A 26545-nucleotide genomic window follows, 5' to 3' on the forward strand; every position below is an offset into this window, starting at 1 on the left:
TCTCCAGTTTGTCAGCCTTTACTTCTTTCTATAGAATCTTGGACCATGAGACTTACACTATTTGCTGTTTATCATTTTGCCTGCTCTGTTGTGTTTTCATAGACTTGGCCCATTTTACTTATTTAGGTCACCTGCCTGGTCCTTGTAGACATTTGAGCTAACAATCTCTATTGCAAGTTATGGTGTTTGTAATTCCTATGCAGTAACACCTCTTAGATTTAAGCCTAGAAGTGTAAAATGAGTAAAGATGATAGAAGTTGTGACTTTTTATTGAAGGAAATATATGTTGAATTTGTAAAGCCTATATGTTACACAAATGAATTCCTTTTAGGCCAATGAGCACACAATAAGATGCTCAACATCATTAGTCATTTGGGAAATGTACATCAAAACCGCACTGAGGTACCATTTCACATCTGAAAATATGAGTATAATAAAAAACACATAAAATAACAAGTATCGGTGAGGCTGTCGAGAAATTGGAAGCCTTGTACATTGTAGTTGGGAATGTAAAATGGTATAGCTACTTGGAAGACAGTCTAGCAGTTCCTCAAAAAGTTAAACAGAGAGTTACTATTATTACATATGGTAGCTCATGACAGTTTCCCTCCTAGATGTATACCCAAGAGTAATGAAACATACATCCATCTAAAATTTGTATACAGATGTTCATTGCAGCATTGTGTGTAATATCCAAGAAGTGGAAATAATCCAAATGTCCATCAACTAATGAATGGATAAATAAAATGTGGTATAATCCATACAATGGAATATTATTTGGCAATAGAAAGGAATGAAGTACTCATTTATGTTATAATACTAATGAACCTTGAAAACATTGTATTGAGTGAAAGAAGTCAATCACAAAAGACTATATATTTGTATAATTCAGTTTGCCACATGGTAAGGTAGTGGAATGGGGATTGACTGCTGAGCATGGAGTTTCTAGTAGGAAAGACAGAACTAAAATTGGATTGTAGTAATGTTGCACAACCTGTGAATTGTATACAAGTGAAACCTTGAATTGCAACTGACTTGTTCTGCAAGTGTTCTGCAAGACAAGAAAATATTTCTAATAAATTTTAACTTGATAAACGAACGATGTTTTGCAACATGAATAAATAAGTGATGCCAAATGGCGTGATCACATGATTAAAACTGAGATGGCATGATCACAACTGAGCCAATGGTTCTGGAAATTTGATTTGGTATACAAGTGCTTTGGATTACAAGCGTGTTTCTGGAAGGAATTATGCTCACAAACCAAGGTTTTACTATACCTCAAATGAGTGAATTATATGGTATATGAATTATGTATCAATAAATTTTTTTCAAAAGAACTTCTTTTGTTAGTCAAGAAACAAATGATCAAAAGATTGGTGGATTTTCATACTTTAAATCATTAGCCAATCTAATCAAGAATCAAGTACAATCCCAGCAGCAGCACTAGAAAGAAATAATTTAAATTTACCCTCCATTAAAACACTTAAGCTTGCAGATTTGTATAGGCCTATGCCATAGTTAATATGCTGTCTCAGTAGGTCACCTCTTTCTTTGTCATGCCTTATCAGCATGATCTACTCAGTGGCTTTTGAGTGCAACGACATACAAACTTGTTTAGTTTGAAAAGTGAGCATCTTGGATACGCACAGCAAGTATTACAAAGTAATAAAGTGTTACTCCTCGACTGGTAATATTTAGTAAATGGAGATTTCGTAATGAGGGAAAAGCCCAATCTGACATTTAAAATTTTTCTGTGTATTAGATACGGATCAGGAGGCTAAATCTCCAGATGGAATTTTACTACACATTCTATGATTGCACAGAGGTTCCTGAGACTCACCTTTCAAACAAACCATCACAAGTATAACCTTTTCCATTCTGTGATTTTAAGGGATTTCCAAGTCTTGTTAACATAGAATATCGGAACTGGAAGGGGACTTTGTAAGTTACCTAGTTTGACTCTTGATTTTCCAAATGTCCATTTTGCCAGTCATGGTGAACTGCCTTGCTTTGTCATCACTCCTGAGGTGAATACAACATAGTACTAAGAGCAACACCACAATGATATATTGGAAGTATAGTGGGAAATCTTTTTCATGTTAATTAGTGAAACCTGAATTTTAGAATTTAATGCACTTGTTTTGTTTCCCTTGGTTCATTCAGACCAAAACAAGAAATGGTCATATTGTATGCAAACTGTTTTAATTCTCCTTGATAGTTTTATTTTCATTTATAAAAAACAGTATTCCTATTGCAACTTTATTTAGTTAGTTTTGATATTAGTTGGAACTTTCTAAACGTTTTTCAGGAAATATATTTGAGCAAAGAAATTTTTAAAAAGTGTTATGCTGAGTAGAAAGGAAAGAGGTTGGTCCCATACAACTGGAGTTGGCAAGGATAGAAAAGCTAAAGAAGTCAAGTGAGAAATGAAAGCATGCGTATGGATTAGTGGTTGTTTTATTTTATTTTTAATTAATTTAGTTAAAAAAAATTTTTTTTCAACGTTTATTTATTTTTGGGACAGAGAGAGACAGAGCATGAACGGGGGAGGGGCAGAGAGAGAGGGAGACACAGAATCGGAAACAGGCTCCAGGCTCTGAGCCATCAGCCCAGAGCCCAACGCGGGGCTCGAACTCACGGACCGCGAGATCGTGACCTGGCTGAAGTCGGACGCTTAACCGACTGCGCCACCCAGGCGCCCCTAATTAATTTAGTTTTAAATGAAGCCTGGTTGACATACAACATTATAGTAGTTTCAGGTGTACAACATAGTGATTCAACATTTATATACATTATGAAATGCTCACTGAGGTAAGTATAGTTATCATCTGTCACCATACAAAGTTACTACAGTATTATTGATTATATTTCCTATGCTGTACTTTACATCCTTATGACTTATTTTAAAACTGTAAGTTTGGGTGGCTCAGTCAGTTAAGTGTCTGACTCTTGATTTTGGCTCAGATCATGATCTCAAGGTCATGAGGTCTAGCCCTGCATCGAGATCCATGCTCAGCATGGAGCCTGCTTGGGATTCTCTCCCTCCCTCTCCCTCTGCCTCTCCCTCACTTGTGCATGCTCTCTCTCCCTCTTTCTCAAAAAAAGACTTAAAAGAAGAATAATAATAAAACACCATACTGTCGTTCACATTTTGCATTTCCTCTAATTTCTGCCTGCTTTCGGTCATTGTCTAGTATCTTCAAATAGTTGGTTTTTATGTAAAATTTATATTATCTCATAGTCCAGGACAGACTATTCCATCATTACCAGGAATGGAGCTCCTTCTCCTCCTTTTCTTCCTTCCATAGCACTCATCACATTTGACATTTAATATAATTTATTAACGTATGTGTTTATTTTATGTCTCCTTCCACTAAAATGCAGATTCCACTAAGTTAGAGTTTTATCTGTCTGGTAACTGCTGGGCACACAGTAGATGCCCCACAAATATTTGTTGAATAACCCAACTCTAGCCAGAAGTAAATAAAAACCTCTTGATGACCAAAGAGCTATTGTAGAGCCTTGTTCTTTCAACACAGTTGCACTAGTAGACTGACATATCTGAGGTTTACTTCTCCTTGGCATACAGAACAGGATATAGAGATTTTGACATTTCATTCTCATCATGACTACCATGTAAGTCAGTTTAGTAGGCAATAGCTAGGTGCAGATCGAATGAAATAGCATGTGAAAGTACTCTAGGAAGTGTACAGTGCTATGAGATTATAAGGTATATCAGTTAATTACATGTGGTTGCATTTATTAGTCCTGTCTTTTTGGATTTCATTTTGAAAGTATCTTTGTGTGCATTTAAAAAAAATTTTAATGTTTATTTTTTTATTTTTGAGAGAGAGAGAGAGAGCAGGGGAGCGGTCAGAGAGAGAGAGAGACAGAATCTGAACCAGCCTCCAGGCTCTGAGCTGTCAGCACAGAGGCCGATGCGGGGCTTGAACCCACAAACTGAGATCATGACCAGACCCTGAAGTCGGGTGATTAACTGAGCTACCCAGGTGCCCCTTTTTGTGTGTATTTTTAAGGGATGAATATATTTACTTATCAGAACAATAATAAAAGTCATAACAGTGTGTTTATGATAAAGCCCTCGTAAGTTTTATTGTTTTATCTGGCTTTTCTTTTTTAGGAACTTGAGAGATTTCAGAACTTTGTAAAATGCTGTCCTCCTTTTGATATCGTCATTGATGGGCTCAATGTTGCCAAAACATTTCCTAAAGCTCGTGAATCTCAAGTTGTAAGTACAAGTTTTATTTTGTTATTCCAAATCTCTAGAAATATTTAGTGTACTTATTTGTGATCTTCCTTGGATGTGTTAACTCCCCATTTTTCCTTCCTCTAAAAATAAGCTCCTAAAAGTGTCACAGTAACCAACCACTTATCTAAGATTCACTGTTTTCGTCTCTGGCAAGAAAGTGACTCTTATAGGCTGGCCAAGAGTGATTAAAAAGCCATGTAGTAGAGAGCCATTTCAGCCCTTTTTCTTTCTTTCTTTCTTTCTTTCTTTCTTTCTTTCTTTCTTTCTTTCTTTCTTTCTTTCTTTCTTTCTTTTTTTAAAATTTTTTAAATGTTTATTTTTGAGAGAGAGAGAGAGAGAAAGGGAGAGAGCACAAGTGGGGGAGGGGCTGAGAGAGAGGAAGACACAGCGGGCTCCAGGCTCCTAAGTTGCCAGCACAGAGCCCAAGGTGGGACTCGAACTCATGAACTGCAAGATCATGACCTGAGCCGAAGTCAGACACTTAACCAACTGCACCACCCAGGTGCCCTCAGCCTTTTTTCTTATATAACCTTTAACTAACCTTCTTCTACATCTCTACTCTTTCTTTGGGGTTACTCTGTCATTTCCCTGTGAGTCACATTCCTCTATTTGAAAATTTTCAACATAAACTAAGAGATGTTAATATACCCATACTTGTTTTTTCCAAACATAGTATGTTCACAAATGAATCTAACCAGCTCTTTTTTTTGTAAGGTAATCATTTGTTCTATAAGTTTATAAGTGTCCTGTAGTTTCTAATAGGAATATCATGATTTTTAATAGCAGTTATATAAAATTTTACATATAATTTATAGCAATTTTTATACTCTATAGCAATTATTTTAATCCTCATTTTTATAAATTAGAATACTAGAAAAGTGAAGCCAATTTTGTATAGTAAATCTGTAGAAAGCAGTCATAACATCAGAATTAAATTGTAGACAGCTCCTGGATTTCAAGCTTGTGGTTCTTACTGCTGGCAATCTATGGCCATTCATCTGTAGTTAATCTGTGTTATTTCTTAAAAATTACTGCCAATTTAAAAGCTTTTTCTCAGAGATGCGACTAGTCCCGTTTGGCCATTTATACTCAGAAAAGCTTACAAGTACCAAGGACGAGGTTGATTTACAGAAATTTCTTTATGTGTCTATCCTTTATGCCTACATTTTTATGGTCAACTATGTACTTTTCAATCTTTTATTTTTAAAAAACACAAAAGCAAGTTGAAAATATTTTTGTCCTTTAGGTACTTGAAGGGTTATTTGAGGCAGCAATATTGAAAAGGGCAAAGCCAGAAAATGAAGCATAAAATTACTATCACTAGTACATGGTGGAGCTCAAAATCAGAACTTCCTCAGCTAATCTGTGTAAAGCTTTGTATTTGTTTACCTTTTATTTGACATTCAGCTTCACACAAAGCAGTAAAAACTGGCTTGCCAGAAATATATAGCCCAAATTGGGTGAACATTTTTGGGGAAAGTAACACGTTAAAAATGCTGTAGTGGATACATCCCCTAGTATTATAGGAGATTTTTTTTTTTTAACATTTTATTTATTTTTGAGACAGAGAGAGACAGAGCATGCACAGGGGAGAGGCAGAGAGAGAGGGAGACACAGAATCTGAAACAGGCTCCAGGCTCTGAGCTGTCAGCACAGAGCCCGACGCGGGGCTCGAACTCACGGACCACGAGATCATGACCTGAGCCGAAGTTGGACGCTTAACCGACCGAGCCACCCAGGTGCCCCTATAGGAGAAAATTTTTTACATTTGGAAAGATCTTAGCAGATTTTGGCAAACCAAGAGGCAAAGAACAGAGATTAACCTGTGAAATCATAGGCAGCTGCCACCACTTTTAGCTTTCACTCTTAAAATAATTTAATGTTAACAACACTTTATGTGGACAGGTAACTGTTATTACTCAGCTCGTAAAAGCACCCTTATCTTGTAGCAGTACATTGGTATTATATTTGGGAAACTGCAGCTCAGAGGCTCTCAGCTTAGAGATGCCACCTGAATAAGGAAAAAGGAAAAAATTTCCTTCTCAAGTTTTTTCTCAAATCTCCGAATCTAGAGATTTATATTTAAAAAAATACAGATATATCATATTTCTCATAGGCCTCTCTCCCCCCCACCTTTTTTTTATATCTATTGTCAGACCCTCTTGTGGCTTAGTTTTATTCTTTAACACTTTGTAGGTTGTCAGAACTAGCTTCCCAGTTTTTCTGTTAACCTTGTAAATAGAATTTTAGCTTAGAAGTTAAGAATAAGGATTCCGGAGTCAGACTTTTTGAATTCTAGTTCTGGTTCTTCCACTTTCAGTAGCTTTCATGGTTTGAACAAATTACTTAACCTCTCTGTGCCTTAGTTTCCCAGTGTGTAAAATGGAGATAATAATAGTACCTATCTCACAAAGATGTTATAAAGAATAAATGAGTTAATATATGTAAGCATTTGGCACATTGTAAGTATCTAATAGGTGTAACTATTATTGTGATTACTATTCAGATTAATTTCCTATCTGGGACCGTAATTCTTGCTTTCAGTAGACCCTTATTTGGCAGTTTTTTTCCGTCATATCATCTATGTAAATAGAATTAAAATACAAAACTCTGCCTTAGTATTAGACTGAATCTAGGTCAGGTATTCAAATAATAATTGAGAATTGAAGGCAGTACTACCAAAAACTTAAGAAAAATTTTAAATGCAATGATGTTTTTAAAAATGTTTTTACGTTTATTTTTGAGACAGAGCGAGAGCAAGTGGGGGAAGGGCAGAGAGAGGGAGACAGAGGATCCAAAGTGGGCTCTGTGCTGACAGCAGATACCCCAATGCGGGGCTGGAACTCAAGAACCACAAGATCATGACCTGAGCCTAAGTTAGATGCTTAACCTACTGAGCCACCCAGGCGCCCCTAATGTGATGATTTTAAGAAATTTTAGTTTCCTCTGATTATAAAAGTAATGCATGTAGAAAATTTGGAAATTACAGCAAATAAAATTATATATAGCCCTATCATTCAACAATAATCATTGTCAGTGTTTTATTTCCTTGCAGTGTTTTTCCATTTTCTTACCTAATTGAGCTTCAACTGTGTAATGACTATACATCTGCATTTTAATTCACAGTTGTTGAAAGCTCTTAATAAAAACGAAATTCTAAAAGGTGTAGAACTACCCATTTAAAAATATTTGACGGGTGTCTTGGTGGCTCAGTTGGTTAAGCATCTAACTCTTGATTTTGGCTCAGGTCATGATTTCGCAGTTCTTGAAATCAAGCCCTGCTTCGGGCTCTGCACTGACAGCACAGAGAGACTGCTTGGGATTCTCTCTCTCCCTTTCTGTCTGCCCCTCCCTCGCTCATGTACATACTTTCTCAAAACTCTCAAATAAATAAACTTAAATAAACAGTTAAAAAAATAAAATATTTGAAATGGAAGCACCATAAAAGAGCACATAAAAAGGGGTACCTGGGTGGCTCAGTCTGTTAAGCCTCTGACTCTTGATTTTGGCTCAGGTCATGATCTCCAGAGAACTCTTAATGACATTGAAGAATTACCTTCCTGAATGGCACCCCCAAGGCATGGGTATAAGATTAAATGACCTTTTAAGGTAATGACCCTTTAGAAAGTTTAATCTTGATTCAGGGGCCAAATCTAGACAAGCAAGTCATTTTGGAGAAAATAAAATAGCTGAATCCAGCTAGCAAACTGAATATTTAGTGAACTACCCTTTAAAAAAATTTTTTTTAATTAAAAAATTTTTTTTTCCTCATGATAAGTGCACCCCTTAATTCCCATTACCTATTTCACCTACCCACTCCCTCTTCCCCTCTGGTAAATCCATCAATTTGTTCCCTGTAGTTAAGAGTCTGTATCTTGGTTTGTCTTTCTCTTTTTCCCTCTGCTCATTTGTTTTGTTTTGTTTCTTAAACTCCACAAATGAGTGAAATCATGGTATTTGTCTTTATCTCTATTTTCTTTTTTTTAATGCAAGATTTTTTTAATGTTTACTTTTGAGAGAGAGAGAGAGAGAGAGCGAGCATGAGCAGGGGAGGGGAAAAGAGAGAGATACAGAGGATCTGAAACAGACTCCATGCTTGACAGTGGAGAGCCCAATGTGGGGCTCAAACGCACAAACTGCGCGATCATGACCTGAGCCAAAGTCCGACACTTAATTCACTGAGCCACCCAGGTGTCCTGGTGTTTGTCTTTTTCTGACTTATTTCATTTTCACATTATACTCTCTAGCTCTGTCCATGCTGTTGAAAAGGGCCAAATTTCATTCTTTTTTTGGCTAAATGATATTTCATTATATATATATATATATATATATATATATATATATATATACCATTTCTTTTTTATCCATTCATCTGTCGATGGACACTTGTGCTACTTCCGTTGTTTGACTATTGTAAATAATGCTGCGGTAAACATAGGGGTGTATGTATCCTTTTGAATTAGTGTTTTTTTGTATTTTTTGGGTAAGTACCCAGTAGTGCAATTACTGGATTACAGGGTAGTTTTTACTTTAATTTTTTGAGGAACTTCCATACTGTTTTCCACAATGACTGCACCAGTTTGCATTCCCGTCAACAGTGTGAGAGTCTTCCTTTTTCTCCACATTCTCGTCAACACTTGCTGTTTCTTGTGTTTTTTATTTTAACCATTCTCACAGGTGTGAGGAAATATCTCATGTAGCTTGATTTGCATTTCCCTGATGATGACTGATGTTGATCATCTTGTCATGTGTCTGCTGGCCATCTAGATGTCTTTTTTTTTTTTTTTTTTGAATGTTTATTTTGAGAGAGAGAGTGCACGAGCAGGGGAGAGGCAGAGAGAGAGGGAAAGAGAAAATCCCAAGCAGACTCCACTCTCAGTGTGGAGCCCAAAGTGCAGCTCAATCTCAACAACCATGAGATCATGACTTAGCTGAAATCAAGAGTCCAATGCTTAACTGACTGAACCACCCAGGCTCCCCTGGATGTCTTCTTTGGAGAAATGTTTGTTCATGTCTTCTGCTCATTTTTTAATTGGATTGTTTGTTTTTTGGGGGTGTTGAGTTATATCAGTTCTTTATTTATTTTGAATACTAACCCTTTATAGGATATGTTGTTTGCAAATATCTTTTCCCATTCAGTAGGTTCCCCTTTAATTTTGTTGACTGTTTTCCTTCACTGTGCAGAAATTTTTTATTTTGATGTAGTTCCAGGGGTTTATTTTTGCTTTTTATTTCCCTTGCCTCAAGAGACCTATCTAGAAAAATGTTGCTAGGGCCAATGTCAGAGCAATTACTGCATATGCTCTCTTCAAGGATTTGTATGGTTTCAGGTCTCACATTTAGGCCTTTAGTCCATTTTTAGTTTATTTCTGTGTATGGTGTAAGAAATTGTCCAGTTTCATTCTTTTGCATGTAGCTATCTTTTCCCAGCACCATTTGTTTAAGAGACTGTCTTTTTCCCACTGTATACTCATTCTTCTTTTATCGAAGATTAATTGACTGTATATTTGTGGGTTTATTTCTGCGTTTTATGTTCTATTCCATTGATCTATGTGTCTGTTTTTGTGCCAGTACCATACTGTTTTGACCACTACAACTTTGTAGTAAGTTTTGAAGTATGGAATTGTGATACCTTCCCTTTTTTTCTTTTTCAAGATTGCTTTGGCTATTTGGGGTCTTTTGTGGTTCCATATAAATTTTAGGATTGATTATTCTAGTTCTATGAAAAATGCTGTTGGTATTTTGATAAGGATTGCATTAAATCTGTATATTGCTTTGAGTAATACAGAGATTTTAACAATATTTGTTCCTCAACCCATAAGCATAGAATGTTATTCCATTTCTTTGTGTCCTCTTGAATTTCTTTCATCAGCATTTTATAGCTTCCAGAGTACAGGTCTTTAATCTCTTTGGTTAAGTTTATTCCTAGATATTTTTTATTGTTTTTGGTGCAATTGTAAATGGGACTGTTTTCTTCATTTCACTTTCTGCCGCTTCCTTATTAGTGTATAGAAATGCAACAGCTTTCTCTACATTGATTTTGTATCCTGCAACTTTACTGAATTTATCAGTTTTAGTACTTTTTTGATGGAGTCTTTAGGGTTTTCTATATATAATATCATGTTATCTGCAGATAATGAGAGTTTTACTTCTCCCTTACCAATTTGGATGCCTTATATTTCTTTATGTTGTCAAATTGCTGTGGCTAGGATTTCCAGTACTATGTTGAATAAAAATGTTGAGAGTAGACATTCTTGTCTTGTTCCTGACCTTAGGGGAAAAGCTCTCTTTTTCCCCTTTGAGTATGATGTTTGCCGTGGGTTTTTCATATAAGGTCTTTAGTATGTTGAGGTACATTCTCTGTAGACCTACTTTGCAGAGTTTTTTTTTTTCAACGTTTTTTTTTTTATTTATTTTATTTTATTTTATTTTTTATTTTTTTTTGGGACAGAGAGAGACAGAGCATGAACGGGGGAGGGGCAGAGAGAGGGAGACACAGACTCGGAAACAGGCTCCAGGCTCCGAGCCATCAGCCCAGAGCCCGACGCGGGGCTCGAACTCAAGGACCGCGAGATCGTGACCTGGCTGAAGTCGGACGCTTAACCGACTGCGCCACCCAGGCGCCCCTGCAGAGTTTTTTTTTTTAATCATAAATAGATGTTACACTTCATTGAATTCTTTTTCTGCGTCTATTGAAATGACCTTATGTTTATTATCCTTTCTTTTATTGATGTGATATATTATACTGATTGTTTTGTGAATATTGAACCACCCTTGCATCCCCAGAATAAATCCTACTTGATCATGGTATATGATTTTTTTAATGTATTGTTGGATTTAGTTTGCTAATATTTTGTTGAGGATTTTTGCATCTGTGTTCATGAGAGATACTGGTCTGTAGTTCTCTCTCTCTCTTTTAATCTTTCATCTGGTATTGGTATGAGGGTAATGTTGTCCTCATAGAATGAATTTATAAGTTTTCCTTCCTCTCCTATTTTTTTGGAAGAGTTTGAGAAGAATAGGCATTAACTCTTTTTTAAGTGTTTAGTAGATTTTGCCTGTAAAGCTGTCTGGTTCTAGACTTTTGTTTTTTGGGAGTTTTTTGATTACTGCTTCAATTTCATTGCTGATAATTCGTCTGTTCAAATTTTCACTTTCTTCCTGCTTTATTTATTTATATGTTTCTAGGAATTTATTCATTTTTCCTAAGTTGTCCAATTTGTTGGCATGTAGGTTTTCGTAATACTGTTACAGTTGTTTATATTTCTATGGTGTTGGTTGTTATTTCATATTTCATTAGTGATTTTGTTTATTTGGATCCCCTCTCTCTTCCTCTTTTTATTTTTTTTAGATGAGTCTGGCTAGAGGTTTACCAATTTTGTTGATCTCCTCATAGAACCAGCTCCTGGTTTCATTGATCTGTTGTTGTTTTTTTTAGTTTGTATATCATTTATTTCTGCTCTTATCTTTATTATTTACTTCCTTTTGCTGGGTTTGGGCTTTGCTTATTCTTTTTCCAGCTCCTTCAGGTATATGGTTAAGTTGTTTAGTTGAGATTTTTTTTTTGCTTCTTGAGGTAGGCCTGTATTGCTATATGCTTCTTCCTTAGAACCACTTTTGCTGCACTGTGTGGACATGTTTTCTGCTCTCTTGGATCTATAATTGGGAGTAGAATTGCCAGGTCATATGGTAATTCTCTGTTTAAACTTTTGAGGAACTGCCAAACTTCCAAAGCAGCTGCACCATTTTACATCTCTGTAACAGTATATAAGAGTTCCAGTTTTTCTGCATCCTCACCAACATGTTACTATCGGTCTTTTTTATTATAACCATTCTAGTGTATACGAAGTGGAATTTTTTTTTTGTGGGTTTTGGTTTGCATTTCTAATGACATAGGATGTTAAGCATCTTTTTATGTTTGTTGGCCATTTGCATGTCTTCTTTGGAGAAATACCTATTAAAATCCTCTATTTGGGTGGCACCTGGGTGGCTCCATTGGTTGAGTGTCTGACTCTTGATTTTGGCTCAGGTCATGATCTCATGGTTTGTGAGTTCAAGCCCTGTCTCAGGCTCTGCACTGGCAACAGAGAGCCTGCTTGGGATTCTGTGTCGCCCTCTCTTTCTGTCCTTCCCCTGCTTGCGTTTTCTCTCTCTCATTCTCTCTGTCTTTCTCTTTCAAAAGTAAATAAACAAACATTTAAAAAATACTCTATTTTTTAATAGTAACTTGTCTTTTTATTGTTGAGTTGTATTTTTTATATATTCTGAATATTAGATCTTTATCAGGTAAATGATTTGCAAATATATTCTCCCAATTAGATTGTCTTTTGAAGCACAAAAGTTTTTAATTTTAATGAAGTCCAGTTTATCTATTGTTTTTCTTTTGTTGCCTGTCATTGTTGGTGTCATATCTAAAAAAAAATCATTGCCAAAAATAAATTAAAAATAGTAATAATAGGGGCGCCTGGTTGGCGCAGTCGGTTAAGCGTCCGACTTCAGCCAGGTCACGATCTCGCAGTCCATGAGTTCGAGCCCCGCATCAGGCTCTGGGCTGATGGCTCAGAGCCTGGAGCCTGTTTCCGATTCTGTGTCTCCCTCTCTCTCTGCCCCTCCCCCGTTCATGCTCTGTCTCTCTCTGTCCCAAAAATAAATAAACGTTGAAAAAAAAAATTAAAAAAAAAAAAAATAATAATAATACATAAAAAATTAAAATATCATTGCCTAATCCTAGATCATGAAAATTTATGCCTATGTTTTCTTCTAAGAGTTCTATAGTTTTAGTTCCTGCATTTATGGTTTCTGAATATTTAGAGATATAGTCATGGGTAGATGATAAGCAATAATTTAGAAGATAGATTCAGATAGGACTACCTTTGACTGTTTCTGATTCATTTGTTTAATCTTCAGTAAATCTGGGGAAAATAAGACTTGTTACTAATCTTGTAGATATTTTTCAAATGTAAAGTGTATCCTGCTTAAAAATATATATATTTAGTTTCAAATTTTCAGAAGAAGAAAAGATCCAATTTGTATTTTTATTTTGAAAAGTGGGAAGGGTTCTGGGTGACCAGTGGTTAATTATATAGTCTCCTTTTTGAGGACAGTTAGAACATCTTAGCCAGGAATTACAATGTAGATTCAGTTACTGTTTACTGAGCACCTATTCCATGTCAGATATTGTTTTAAGATGTGAGGATATGTCTGTAGGCCAATAAATGCTAGGAACATAATTGGGCTAATAGGTATGTTATCTAAGCAAGACATTTGTAGTATATTGTGCATTTTGTTGTCCATTAACAGTGATTCTTATATTTGTATATGATTCTTTTTTTAAAAATTTACTTCAAATGTCAGAGTAGAGAATAACGTTTACCCAAAATACATGGGCTAAAAATTTTTTTAATAAGTATTGCAAAACAGTTTTCATAACATTCAGTTCTCCAGAATGTGTTGTAATTTGGGAGAAACTAAATTTGATTAAATTTTAAACTTTGACTAAACTATCAGGTTTGAACTCTTGCTCCATTGAACCCTTGACTCACTTGAACTGGTGTCTCTTTAGCATTACCTTCTGCAAGATACAGTATTTTGGATTTTCTTCAATTGCATTCATTGTCTTTTAATTTAATAAACTTATCTTTTTAGTGTAGTTTTAGGTTCATGAATCTCTTTATTAACAGCCATCCAACAGCATGCTATTTTGACTCTTACAAATACTTCTAAGGAAAGGGGCACCTGGGTGGTTCAGTTGGTTAAGCTTCCAACTTCAACTTAGGTCATGATCTCACGGTTCATGGGTTCGAGCCCTGTGTAGGGCTTTGTGCTGACAGCTCAGAGCCTGGAGCCTGCTTCGGATTCTGTGTCTCCCTCTCTCTCTGCCCCTCCCCTGCTCACACTCTGTCTTTCTCTCTCTCCTTCAAAAATAAATAAAATATTATAAAATAAAATAAATCCACAAGTCTTCAGAGGAAAAGCTTTGCATAGCCAGAGGTAGAAATTAACTTGTATTTTTTAGAGCTTAAGTGAATAAGTAATTGGCACCACCATCTTCCCAGTTGTTCAAGTCAAAAACCAAAGATTCTAGCCTCAATTGCTCTTTTTCACTAGCTCCAAATCCAGTTGACTGACAAGTTTTTTTGTTGTTTTTGTTTGCTTAAAAACAATTTTTTTAATTTTTATTTTTGAGAGACAGAGACAAGCAGGGGAGGGGTAGAGAGAGAGAGAGAGAGGGAGACACAGAATCCGAAGCAGGCCCCAGGCTCTGAGCTTTCAGCACAGAGCCCAGCACGGGGTTTGAACTCATGAACCACAAGGCGAACTGAGATGAAGTTGGATGCTTAACTGACTGAACCACCCAGGTGCCCGGATGACAAGTTTTATTGGTCATAACCCCCAGATATATCCCATAATCTTATCTCTTTCCATCTCCATTCACATCATCTCTCATCTAAACTCCTAAGTGGTCTCCTTGCTTTTTCACCCTTGCCCTAATGTCTTTCAGTTACACTTAGAATGAAATCCAAGTTCCTTATCATGGATTATAGTACTGTTGTTTTTTCTTTCAATGAATAATGGGCACACTAGCATTTTTCCTGTTCCTCAAACACACTGAACTTGTTCCTGCCTTAAAGTCTTTGTACTTGCTATTCCTTCAGCCTTTAATGTTCTTTCTTCTTAAAATGGCGGGGTCATTATCAGCACCTCAGAGGCCTTCCCTAATTCTTCTGAAGTAACCCCAGTCTGCTTTCCTACTTTCTGCCTGCATTTCAGTTACATCAACCGTATTTACTTTGGTAATGGATTAAAAATGGCCACAGATTCTTTGCAGTTCCTCTCATATGGAGATGGAGTCTGTTTCCCCACGTTTTGAATCTGGGCTTGCTCTATGACTTGCTTTGGCCAGTAGAATGTGGCACAAGTGACATTGTGGGACTTCTGGGCAAGGGCGCAAGAGGTCATGCGGCTATGCTGTCACTCTCGAGGAATTACCACCTTGTGAACAAGCCTACATCGGTCTCCTTAAGAATGAGATGCCACATAGAGAGAGAGGGAGAGGGGAAAAGAGGGCAAGAAAGATCAGGGACACAGCCATCCCAACTAAGGCTCCAAACATATGAGTAAGGTCATCTGGGACCAGACAGTCTCTGGACAACCTGCCAACTGATTGTGAACACATGGATTGGCCTAACCAATGCCATGTAGAGCAGAATAACTGTCCAACTGAGCCCAACCTAAGTTGCCAACCCATAATACTGTGAGAAAATAAGTGGTTATTTTAACCCAAGTTTCAGGGTAGTTAATTATACAGCAATAGTTATTTAATTCCTTCATAGCACTTAGTATCTACAATTTCCGATACATGTCTCTGTTTACTTTATTAACCTCCATCAGAATGAAAATGCCCCAATATTGAAGATCTTGTACATCTTGTTTACAGTTATAGTTTCAGCACTGAGAAAAGGGCCTTACACATAGTAAATTGCTCACTAGATACTTAGTAAATGAATGAAAGAATGAACAAATGGATATAGAGTTACAGGAAATTATGTAAACTGTTAGAAATAACTGGGTTTGGGGGCTAACTCTGAAAGACTTCTTGAGTTTCACTCTGCAACTTCATTCACTTGCTAGCTTTGTGATCTAGGCTGTTAAAGCTCTTCATGCCTTCTGTAAAGATCAAATGAACTAATCATTGAAAAGCACTTATTGCAGTGCCTGGCACATAGTCCAATAAATTTAAGCAGAAAAAAAAAAAACAAAAAACCCACCACCACCTTGTGAGTGCATTTAGTTATCCATGGTCTTAACTTTGTAGGTACCAAAGTATGGTAGTTTTTTATGATGCGTTTAGTTTCCTAATTTAAATATAACTGACAATCTGCTCTTAGTTTTTTCAATTTGGGGGTCTTCATTGTTTTGAACTGATGCTTAGAATCTAAACCTGAGTGTCTAAATAAATGGCTAACTTTTCTGTAAAATAATTAAATAAGAAATATATTAATGGTAGAGAGAAAATAAAAGACTATTAGTATTCATTAGGGTAGGTTATGTAATGCTGCAGTCATAAACCCAAAATTTCTGGGGCGCCCAGGTGGCTGAGTGGGTTAAGCATCCAACTCCTGACTTTGGCTCAGGTCATGATCTCGTGGTTTGTGAGATTTTCTCCCTCTCTGTCTCTGTCTCTGTCTCTATCTCAAAATAAATAAATAAAATAAAATAAAAAATAAACCCAAATTTCAATGGCTTAAAACAAATTATTTCTTGTTCATGCTGCATGTTCAGTGTGGATCATCTGTCTCATTGTCATCCTTATTCCAGGATTCCGCATAATTTTCTGAAATATTGCCAGTCACTGTGACAGAGGGAAAAGGGAAGGTGTAGAGCACATGCTGACTCATAAAGCTTCTACTCAGATCTGATACCTATCACTTCTGCTCATAATTTATTAGCAGCTAATGCAAGCTATGCAGCTACACCTGAGTTCAGTAAGATGGGGACTGGGGGGAAATCCTACCACATGTGCCCAGAAGGAGAAGGAGAATTAATGTTTTTGAATAGCTCTAATGACTACCACACTGAGGTTGGTGATGTCTTGCTTCTTACAATGGTCAAGTGTAGCCCAGGAGCTAGAAATGAGTTTCAGCATGACCATGCAAACTGTCTTCACCTAGGTTCTTTTTTCCAATATCAGTTTCCTTCACCATGGTTTTATGTAGAAAGAACTGATGGTTGATTTTTTTTTTTCTAGAATGAACAGATAGGAATTCTAAAGTCTCCATGACTCATATTTTACACACACTTTCACAACTTTCATTTTCAGGATGAGTTTTTCTTTTGAGCCACCAATTCATCATTAATAATTGGCAATGTGAGATCATCTTGAGGGGACAGGAACACCGTACTAACCTTTTACCTAGAAAATAAAAGGATATAAATTGGAAGGGTTCTTATTTTGAGTTTTCTCTCTTGTCTCCCCTGCCAAACATACACACACAGGCTCACGCTCCTACCCATAATTCAGTCCTAGTGTCCTTGTTCCTTGCTCCTTTTGCAGCTTGCATTTTGGATTTTCGTTTGTTCATAATAAGCTCCTTTAGTAGAGGGTGTAGTGTATAGGGGGAAAAGTACATCATTTTAGTTAATTTTGCTAGCTGTTCAAAACTCTGCTACCAATTTTTGTCGATAACTGAGAATTGGTTAAAATAGCTTCTACAGAATGAAAATATATAATGTAATTTAAAAGAATTATGGCCAGACATCAGCACTGAATGCTTTATCCTTACAGCATGCTTGAGGCATTGAATAGAAAGTAGTTTGGTGGAAACACTGCAGAATTTGTTTTGATTGCCACCTCTTAGTTGGTTTTACTATAGTGAGAGAAAAATTGAAGCATGGGTATTAGCCAGTAAAGGTTATTTGGCAGTAGCATTTACTTAGCAATGAGTTCTCTCTTTTTTTTTCTGCCACCCAAGTTATTTTATTTCTTTTGGTTGATTTACATAGTCTCTTGTAAATGTTTCAATACCATAAAAAACCTAAGATACAATAAACTATGCTCAGTGTTTTGTGTGGTGTGTGTGTGATCTTGGGCATTTTTTTTTTTTTTTTTGCTCAAACTGTAGAAATATTGTAGAGTTTAACACCAACTGTGCTTGAAATTATGTTGTTGTTTTTTTTTTAGCGTGTATTTTTGAGACAGAGAGAGACAGAGCATGAACGGGGGAGGGTCAGAGAGAGGGAGACACAGAATCCGAAACAGGCTCCAAGCTCTGAGCTGTCAGCACAGAGCCCGACGCGGGGCTCGAACTCACAGACCGCGAGATCATGACCTGAGCCGAAGTTGGCTGCTTAACCGACTGAGCCACCCCAGCGCCCCGAAATTATGTTTTAATAATATTAAAGTAGCACAGAAACTCTTTTTTTTTTTTTTTAATTTTTTTTTCAACGTTTATTTATTTTTGGGACAGAGAGAGACAGAGCATGAACGGGGGAGGGGCAGAGAGAGAGGGAGACACAGAATCGGAAACAGGCTCCAGGCTCTGAGCCATCAGCCCAGAGCCTGACGCGGGGCTCGAACTCCCAGACCGCGAGATCGTGACCTGGCTGAAGTCAGACGCTTAACCGACTGCGCCACCCAGGCGCCCCTAGCACAGAAACTCTTAAATTATCTTACTGTGTTTGCAGTGGCAAATGTTAGATTAAGTATTGAAGTATTTTTATTAATAATACCTTCTTAACTTTTAAATACTTTTCTCCATATAGTTTTTCTTCCTACTTAAAGACTAGCTCTTAAGGACTGGCTTTAGAGGTAGAAGGTCTTGTTCCTTGGGTCTCAAAACTAGGATGTCATGCTGCTATTGTTGCCTTCAGAAAACATGTACTAACCCCCATGTTTCCTCTGAGAAGGTGTTTGAGTAACTTTTTTCTGTATTGAAATGTCAAATTGAAAACTTGTCATTTTTCCCAGTTTACTTTTGTAAGTTTCGTTGATTACTAATGATTGGAAATAAGTGATTGGAGATTGTTTCTAAACATGTTCTTAATTTTAGTCAACTGGTTAACAATAGTTTCTTTCCAGTGGAATTTAAAGACTGGTTCTTTCAGTGTTTTTAAGGCTAGGAGCTGTAAGAACAATTATGAATCCAGTTTTTTCTAGGTTAAACTCTAATCTGGCAAAGGACTTCACTGTTCACTTTATCTTTCTTTAGAAAAAATTAACATATTTTTAAAGAAAAAAAACTTTGAAATAAATATGTAGTATTACAAACTTAACCTCTAGTGATCCGGCTGTATTTTAGAATATTGACTCTCAGACTTTAGTGTGCCTCAGAATCACCTTGAGGGCTTGTTAAAACAGGATGCAGGCCCTACCCCCAGAGTTCCTGATTCTGAAGGTCTGGGGGTGGGGCTGAGAAGGTAATGCTGATGCTGCTGGTTTGGGGACCACATTTTGAGAACCACTATAATATAAAGACAGTTTCTCAGAAGTGTGTTCATACTGCTTTACAAAAACAAGCAGTTTATAAAAGGTAAACACTCAAAAGTATTAGAAGTCTTAATAATTTTTAGGTCGGGATTCTGCTTTTTTAACTGAATATGTGAAACTCATTTTAAGGTACTGAAACTTGGTCCTAAGAATAATATACTTCTTCCACTTTCAAAGTAGAAGTTTGTCATGTTTCCATAACCAACAGTTACATTATCAAGTTGTTATATTAGCATTATGATGATTTTCAGGTACCTAGAATATGACTTTAAAAAAATATGTTAAGTAGCCCAAAGAGAACGTGCTAACTGGGGAAAGCCTAAGACTCAATTAATTAATTATAGGGAGTATCAAACCAGTGGAATTGCTTGTTTCTCTCTAGGGCATCTGAAATAATCACCCAAATAAGTCATTGTTAGTATGTATTTACAAGCCTAAGATTAAAAGAAAATCAGTGGTAACTATAAACTTGGACTGTGAATCTTAAGGCAGCTAACCTGTAGCAGCATTTAAGTTCTGTTTTATTGGGATTTTGGAAGGGCTGATAAGAGTGCTCTAATCTATAAACTTACTACATGGAGAGAAAAAGTAGGTCTAATCTTGATTCCTTATTTTTAGAATAATTATATCTAGCTAGTCAAAGATGATCTAAGTGACTTGGGGAAATAAATAGGCATTAGTGAATGCCAATCTAGAATTTACTGAAAAACACAAAATATGTTCCTTTTCTTACTATTCATCTTTCATGACATGATAACTCAAGGAGGTCACATTACCTGCAATCAAATAATGCCACACTGACTAGGTACTTCCTTTCATCCATGTGCAATTCCACCCACTCTACCTGCCTGACACACATAAGAATTCTGTTTTGTTATGTGACTGCTAGAATAGTCTACACCACTCAGAATTATTCTTACATGTACCAACTGCTAATGGGGTGAATGATCAACTGTCACATAAGTGGGGTTTTGGTGAAGTAATCAAGGGAATAAGTAGAAAGATGAATGAAGCCAGGCAAAATTTCTATAATGATGTTAGCCTCATGTCCCTTTCTTTCCAACATCTCCAGAAAGGTATTATTTTGCATAGTGTTTGAAAGAAAATTTCCCCCATTGCGTTACTCATTCAAGTGATTGTGTGTCTTAGAACAGCATTGTTAGGAATACAGCGTTGCCAGGCTTCCATATCTGTTGTCTCTCTGACAAAATCTCAATGACAAGTTGATTCTTCTCTTGATGTGCCACTGATAATGTTTGTGTGATAACTGTTTGGGGTGTGGTGAGATTATCTTTGTGAATCATTATTGTGTGTACCTTGCTTCTATGACAATGTTTTAAAACACTTCCAGGAATGTGGTAGGCAGAGCTCCCTATGAAAATATAATACCCACTTTAATCAAAATTTAAAAATACATATTTGTTAAATCTCTAAGGTAAACAGCAATTCCAGAATGAGTAGTAAGTTTACTTAAACATATTTTTGAAGTTATATCAATTATTCTTACCTATTATTGCAGTGGTAATACTTTATTAGTCATTAATTTTATATTAAAATATTTATTTTAAAATAATTCTCCTTTTAAAATCGCTTCTATTTCAGACTTTTAACTACTGAAAGGCTGATTTTTCTCCCAGTCAAATACAATGAAGATCGATTGATTGAGATCAATTCAGATCTTAGATTTTATTGCACTATTTCATTTAGACGTGGTTTTTTTTCCTAGATAGTATTAGGAAGTGTATATAGTTCTTCAGGTATTCATCTCCCCCTCCACCATAGCTATTCTTTATTTGTAGATTATCTGTGTCCCACTTTGTTCTATGAGATAAAAGATGATTATAATAATGTGTACACTGCAGGGGCGCCTGGGTAACTCAGTCAGTTGAGCATTTGATCTTGCAGTTTGTGAGTTCGAGCCCCACATCGGGCTGGCTGCTCTCAGCGCAGAGCCTGCTTCAGATCTTCTTTCCCCCCCTACTCCACCCCCGTCCCTCCCCTTCTCATGCTCTCTCTCTCAAAAATAAATAAAGCATTAAAAATTAAAAAAAAAATAGTGTGTGTAATGCAGAAAATAAACTTAAAATAAGTTAAAATAAAATGAACTTAAAATAAGAGCACAAAGGGAATATAAGCTTAGGAAAAATAAGAGGCTTTTGTTTGGTTCCACAAAATTTATACCATGCAGTACTCTATAATTTGGCTGTAAATTCTGTCAACAGACTTGAAGATGAAAACATGATTGCGGAAGAGTAGGGGTTTGTCCTTTTATCTGCCTGTACATCATTCATAAGCACTCCACACTGCCATTTATAAACACTCTCTTTCCTTAAAGAGATTCTCACAGGGACTGGGATGGGTTTTGGGAGAGTGAAGAGATAATCAGAAAGTAGAGCAGTTTGAAGACACACAATTCTGGTACACCTTCTAAGGAAGTTATTTCCACTGTAAGGTTCATTGATTTGGGGAATTCATGTAATTCATAAGACCAAATGGAAACAAATTGTTTGGGGAAAGTACCATTATTTCTAATATTTGAACCAAAGAGATTTCACTTGCAGGCCTTTTTAGTACTGGGCATGTGGGCTCTTTACAACACCCTTGTTAGGACCAGGCGAATGGACTGTGTAAGTATCAGCAGTAAAGGAGTCAGAAGAATAATATACGAGCTTGAGAAAACAGGCCTCAATAACTCATTATCATTAATGCTGTCTCAAGTTGGTGAGAAGGCCTGGTAGCAGAACTCATGCTTCTTGACCTCTTTGGAAAATGGGTAAGCTGGTTTTTCACTTTGGATCCACAGTAATCCACAGTGGTACTACACCTTGTTTTTATTTTATGTTTTATTTATTTATTTTTTTTTTATTTATTTTTGACAGAAAAAGAGACAGAGCATGAGCGGGGGAGGGGCAGAGAGAGAAGGAGACACAGAATCCGAAACAGGCTCCAGGCTCCGAGCTGTCAGCACAGAGCCTCACGCGGGGCTTGAACTCACTAACTATGAGATCATGACCTGAGCCGAAGTCGGATGCTCAGCCAACTGAGCCACCCAGGCGCCCCTAGACCTTGTTTTTAAAATATATAATTTGATTTCAGTTTTTTAAAAAATCTGGCTAGGAAACATATATCTCTAATACACTGCCTATGTAGCAAGCACTCTTAAGATTTAAAGAGATACTCAGGTGGGTTGGAGTATCTGGAGTGCCTTTGGCTTTTGTTAAGTAATTATAGCAAATACCATTTATTTTATGTGAAAAAAGGAGCTTGCAAACTCAACATCATTTAATTTAATCAGTGTAGTGCTTTCTCACTCAGTCTTGTGTAAATCATAAATGCCTAGAAAGTACTTGTGTACATAAAGTTACAAAATTAATCTGAATTGAAGCTTTCTGATTATTATAGATATCCCTCTCCACAAAAATATCTGCACATATTATGATATGAATGGCAGGAAAACCTCTTGAAAATTTTCTCATTGGTTTAGGAAAGAAATAACAGGCAATTTTACTGGGTTTAAGCTTAGAAGATAAATGGAAATAGCACTTCCTCTTAAAATGGACCAAAATAACCCTGCAAAATACACATAAAGTGTTTTATCAATATCAGTCTTTTACCAAAATAAGAACTTGAAAGTGAAAACTGCAAAGCCGCATAGTTCTATGGTTATGAAAACATTCTAAGTATACCAAATTCTTAATTACTTCCAATATTTTGTTTTATTAATTCCATTTCAATGTCCACTACCTGGTTGTCATTCTGACATGTCATCAGAGAGAAAAAAATGACATTAAGATATCATAACATCTGTCATAGGGTCTCATCCAGAAATACCACCTTACATTTAATCATTACATCTTGTTAGACTCCTCTTCCCTGTGACAGTTTCTCAGACTTTATTTTGATGACCTTGACAGTGTTGAGGGGTGCTGGGCAGGTATTACATAGAATGTCCCTCGGTTGGGGTTTGTATGATGTTTTTCTCATGATTAGTGTGGGGTTATGGGTTTGGGGGAGGAAGACCATGGAGGTAAATTACCAGTCCCATAACATGATATTAAAAGTACATGGTATCAACATGACTTATCCCTCCTGTTGTTACCTGTGATCACCTGGCTGAGGAAGTGTTTGTCAGACTTCTCCAACATGATATTGAAGTTTTTCTTTTTCCCCCTCTTTTCATGTTGTAATCTTCAGAAGGAAGTCAGTATGCAGCCACATGTGGAGAGGAGGGAGTTATGTTCTTCCTTCTTGGAGGCAGAGGATTTACATAAATTATTTTAGATTCTTCTACATGGGAAATGTGTGTATTGTCTCCCATTTACTTATTTATTTAATGCTTATTTATAGTAGTATGGACTCATGGATATTTTATTTTATACTTTGGGTTATAATCTAATATTTATTTTGTTGTTCAATATATTCTAGCTTTGGCAATTGCAAACTTTTTGTTGGCTCCTGTGTCTCTTTGACATACCCCCATCATTGTCAATGTTGTGAGCATTTCCTTACTTTCTGGCACCACAGTGTAACTCAGTTGTACAACATTCTTTTTTGAAAGCTAGAAAACACAAGTAATTAAGTAGGCTGCATCAGTCTCCATTGAAGGGAAAGATGCTGTCTCCATTTTTGATTATTCAGAACAATAAACAAGAAAGGTTAGTGTTTTTTCTACTTTTACTCCATTTTTCAATATCAAATAATACTTGTTTCTGCCACTTAGTGTAACAGTTTTGCCCAGTCACCTTTGATTTTTTTTCCCCAGGGGTTAATCTTATTTGTGTGTTGCCTGTTTTGGAGGATCAGCGTGTATTTTGAATTTTCTTTTTCCTTTTTTGTTTCCTTAGCAGTGGAGTAGGAAAGGTAACAGCTCAAAGGATAAATTGAAATAATTAGCATAAACTTGTTCAGAGCAGCTCTACTATTACTGTGTCTCAAGTAATCAAAAAGTGGTCGTTACCCATCTGATAAACACTAGTTACCTCTAAAAGGGAAGGGTTATATAGAATGTTGGCTTTCTGTATTTGTGTAGTTTTAGAATTTTTTTAAATAATGAACTTACATTTCTTTTATAATCTGGAAAATAGTAAAGGCTTATTTTTAGATTCAGTGGAGATGCAAAGAAAAAAACTTACCCTTTCTGTGGTTTGAAATGCTTTGGAACTTAAGGACTTTCCCCCCCACACCTGATATACTCAAGACTTGTAGTTATCTTGCATTAATATTGTTTACCTGTACCTGTACTAGTGAAATTGGCATATCTGCCCAATTGTTTTATGTAATTGCAATGCCTGCTTTAAACATGGAGATTTTTCGTATTCTCTGACAGTCGTTTCAGAAGTGTAAAACTTTTCTTTAATGAAGTTACAAATATATTGTAGGTAGAGAAGACCACTTATAAAAAGACATACAGTTTTGGTGTGTTGCTGCAGAAGGAATAGGTGGGAATCTTTCCCACTGGTTCTTTGTTCTGCTGCTTTTCCATGCTATCCTGAGACTTGATTTCTTTCTTTCTTTTTTTATATCCACTGGGTTCTCTATTCTATGCACACTGACCCTTACACCCTAAGGTTACTTAACTGTTCTTTTTCCTCTCTTCTTCACCCACCAACTTGGACCTGCCAACTCAAGGGAACCCCTCCACATTTTCCCTGGGATATGGCACGATCTCAAAATAAGAATGTCACTGCAGCCAGTAATCTGTTTACCTCCACACCCCCACAAGAGCCCCTAAAAAATGGCTCTCCCATTTCGAAATTAGGATATTTTAAATAAAACATTGATAGAGTTTTGTTTATATTTCTTTGTGCCATAAAATGTGTCTTTTTGTCCTCTCCATGTGTTCTTATTTTTATTTCAGTATACCGTAAAACAACCAGACATTTGTGTTACATAACTCAAAGCCAAAGAGGTTTTGTTTTACTATAACGTTTTGTTTGCCAGAGTTTAAATACAGCATAGTCACTTTCTAATAAAATCTTCTGCAAATCAACAAAAATAAGTTTAACTCTCTGTGCCCAGAATTCAGTTCAGTAAATACTAAGTTACTATTGTGTGGTTCTGGAAATGGCCTTTTGGTGTTTGCCCTCAGGAAACTCACAACCTAGAAGTGATAAGACACATATTCAAATGAGGGAGGAGCAGGAGTATTAACATCATTAGTGAGATGTAGATCAGGAGATTAGGTAAAGACTTCATGAACAAGGTGGCATTTGAGATGAACTTCATCAGGCAGAGTCAGTGGGCAAGGGTGGTCTAAGCAGAGGCAATGGTTTGAGTCATGAGTGTTTAAAGGCAGAAAATAAAGGCACACTTGAAGACTAGTGAGTAGACCACTAGTAGTTGGAACATAGCTTACTTGTTTGGTAGTAGTGGGAGATAAGGTTGAAAATGTTGGTTGTGGCCATGGTTTGGAGCACCTTAAATATAATATTGAAGGGTTGGAATTTTCTTTCAGTCATTCAGCAACTAGGTACAGTGGTAAATCAAAACAGGCATGATCATCACTCCTGTGGAGTTTATAGCCCGACGTTATAATAATCCTAGAAATATGTGTAAAATTGCAGTTGTGATAAATGATACGAAACAAACAAACAGAAGGGACATGGTGCTATGAAGACATTTAAGAAAACAAAAACAAAACTTGACCTGGACAAGGAGATCAGGAAAGGTTTCTTTGAAGAAATGGCAAATGGGTTGAGGTCAGAGGGATGAATAGGAGTTAACTAAGTAGAGAAAGATAACAAAAAAGGAAGTATTTTAGGTAGAGAATAGCATGTGCAGAGGCCCTTGGTGGGGGCTGGTTAACAGGAAGATGACAAGTATGAGAGACTGAAAGGTCAGGATGGTAGGATTGGAAAAGGTCCAGACATTATAGACTTCAAGGAGTTGGTTCTTTATCCTAAGAGTGATAGAAAGCAGGGAATTGACATAATGCAGTTTTCATTTTAAAAGTATAATTCTGTCTGTAGTGTGGAAAGTGAATCAGTGATTTCCAGTTAAGGTGGTTCCATAAATTCACACTTTGATGTACCACTTATATACATCTATATATCAATGATAGATGAACTATAGAAACTACAAACTAAAAAGATATTGCCAAGCTCAAAAAGAAAACAAAGCATAAACAAAACCTTCAATAGAACTGTAACCACAGGCCTGCTTAGCTCTGAGTCCTAGAATAGGCATGGAGGCAGGGATTTAACTCCTTTGGGGTAGGAAAGACTAAAAGTGTGCCATGTGAGATGGGGCTTTATTGTTTAAAGCTAGAGCAGGAGCAAAGCTTCTCA

At 36.5% G+C, this 26545-nt stretch overlaps 1 protein-coding gene across 9 annotated transcripts in view; it reads left to right on the forward strand.

Annotated features, from left to right (window-relative positions):
- The window catches only part of PRORP (protein only RNase P catalytic subunit), a 159859-nt gene that overhangs the window by 42883 nt on the left and 90431 nt on the right, over positions 1-26545 (forward strand). For all 9 annotated transcript variants that reach the window (XM_045059787.1, XM_003987540.6, XM_011283194.3 and 6 more), the window contains one exon: positions 4145-4252. In XM_045059787.1, coding sequence (XP_044915722.1) covers positions 4145-4252 — 108 coding nt within the window. The remainder of the gene's footprint in view (positions 1-4144; positions 4253-26545) is intronic.

This window comes from Felis catus, chromosome B3 (genome assembly GCF_018350175.1).
Source record: "Felis catus isolate Fca126 chromosome B3, F.catus_Fca126_mat1.0, whole genome shotgun sequence".
NCBI classification, from domain to species: Eukaryota; Metazoa; Chordata; class Mammalia; order Carnivora; family Felidae; genus Felis; species Felis catus.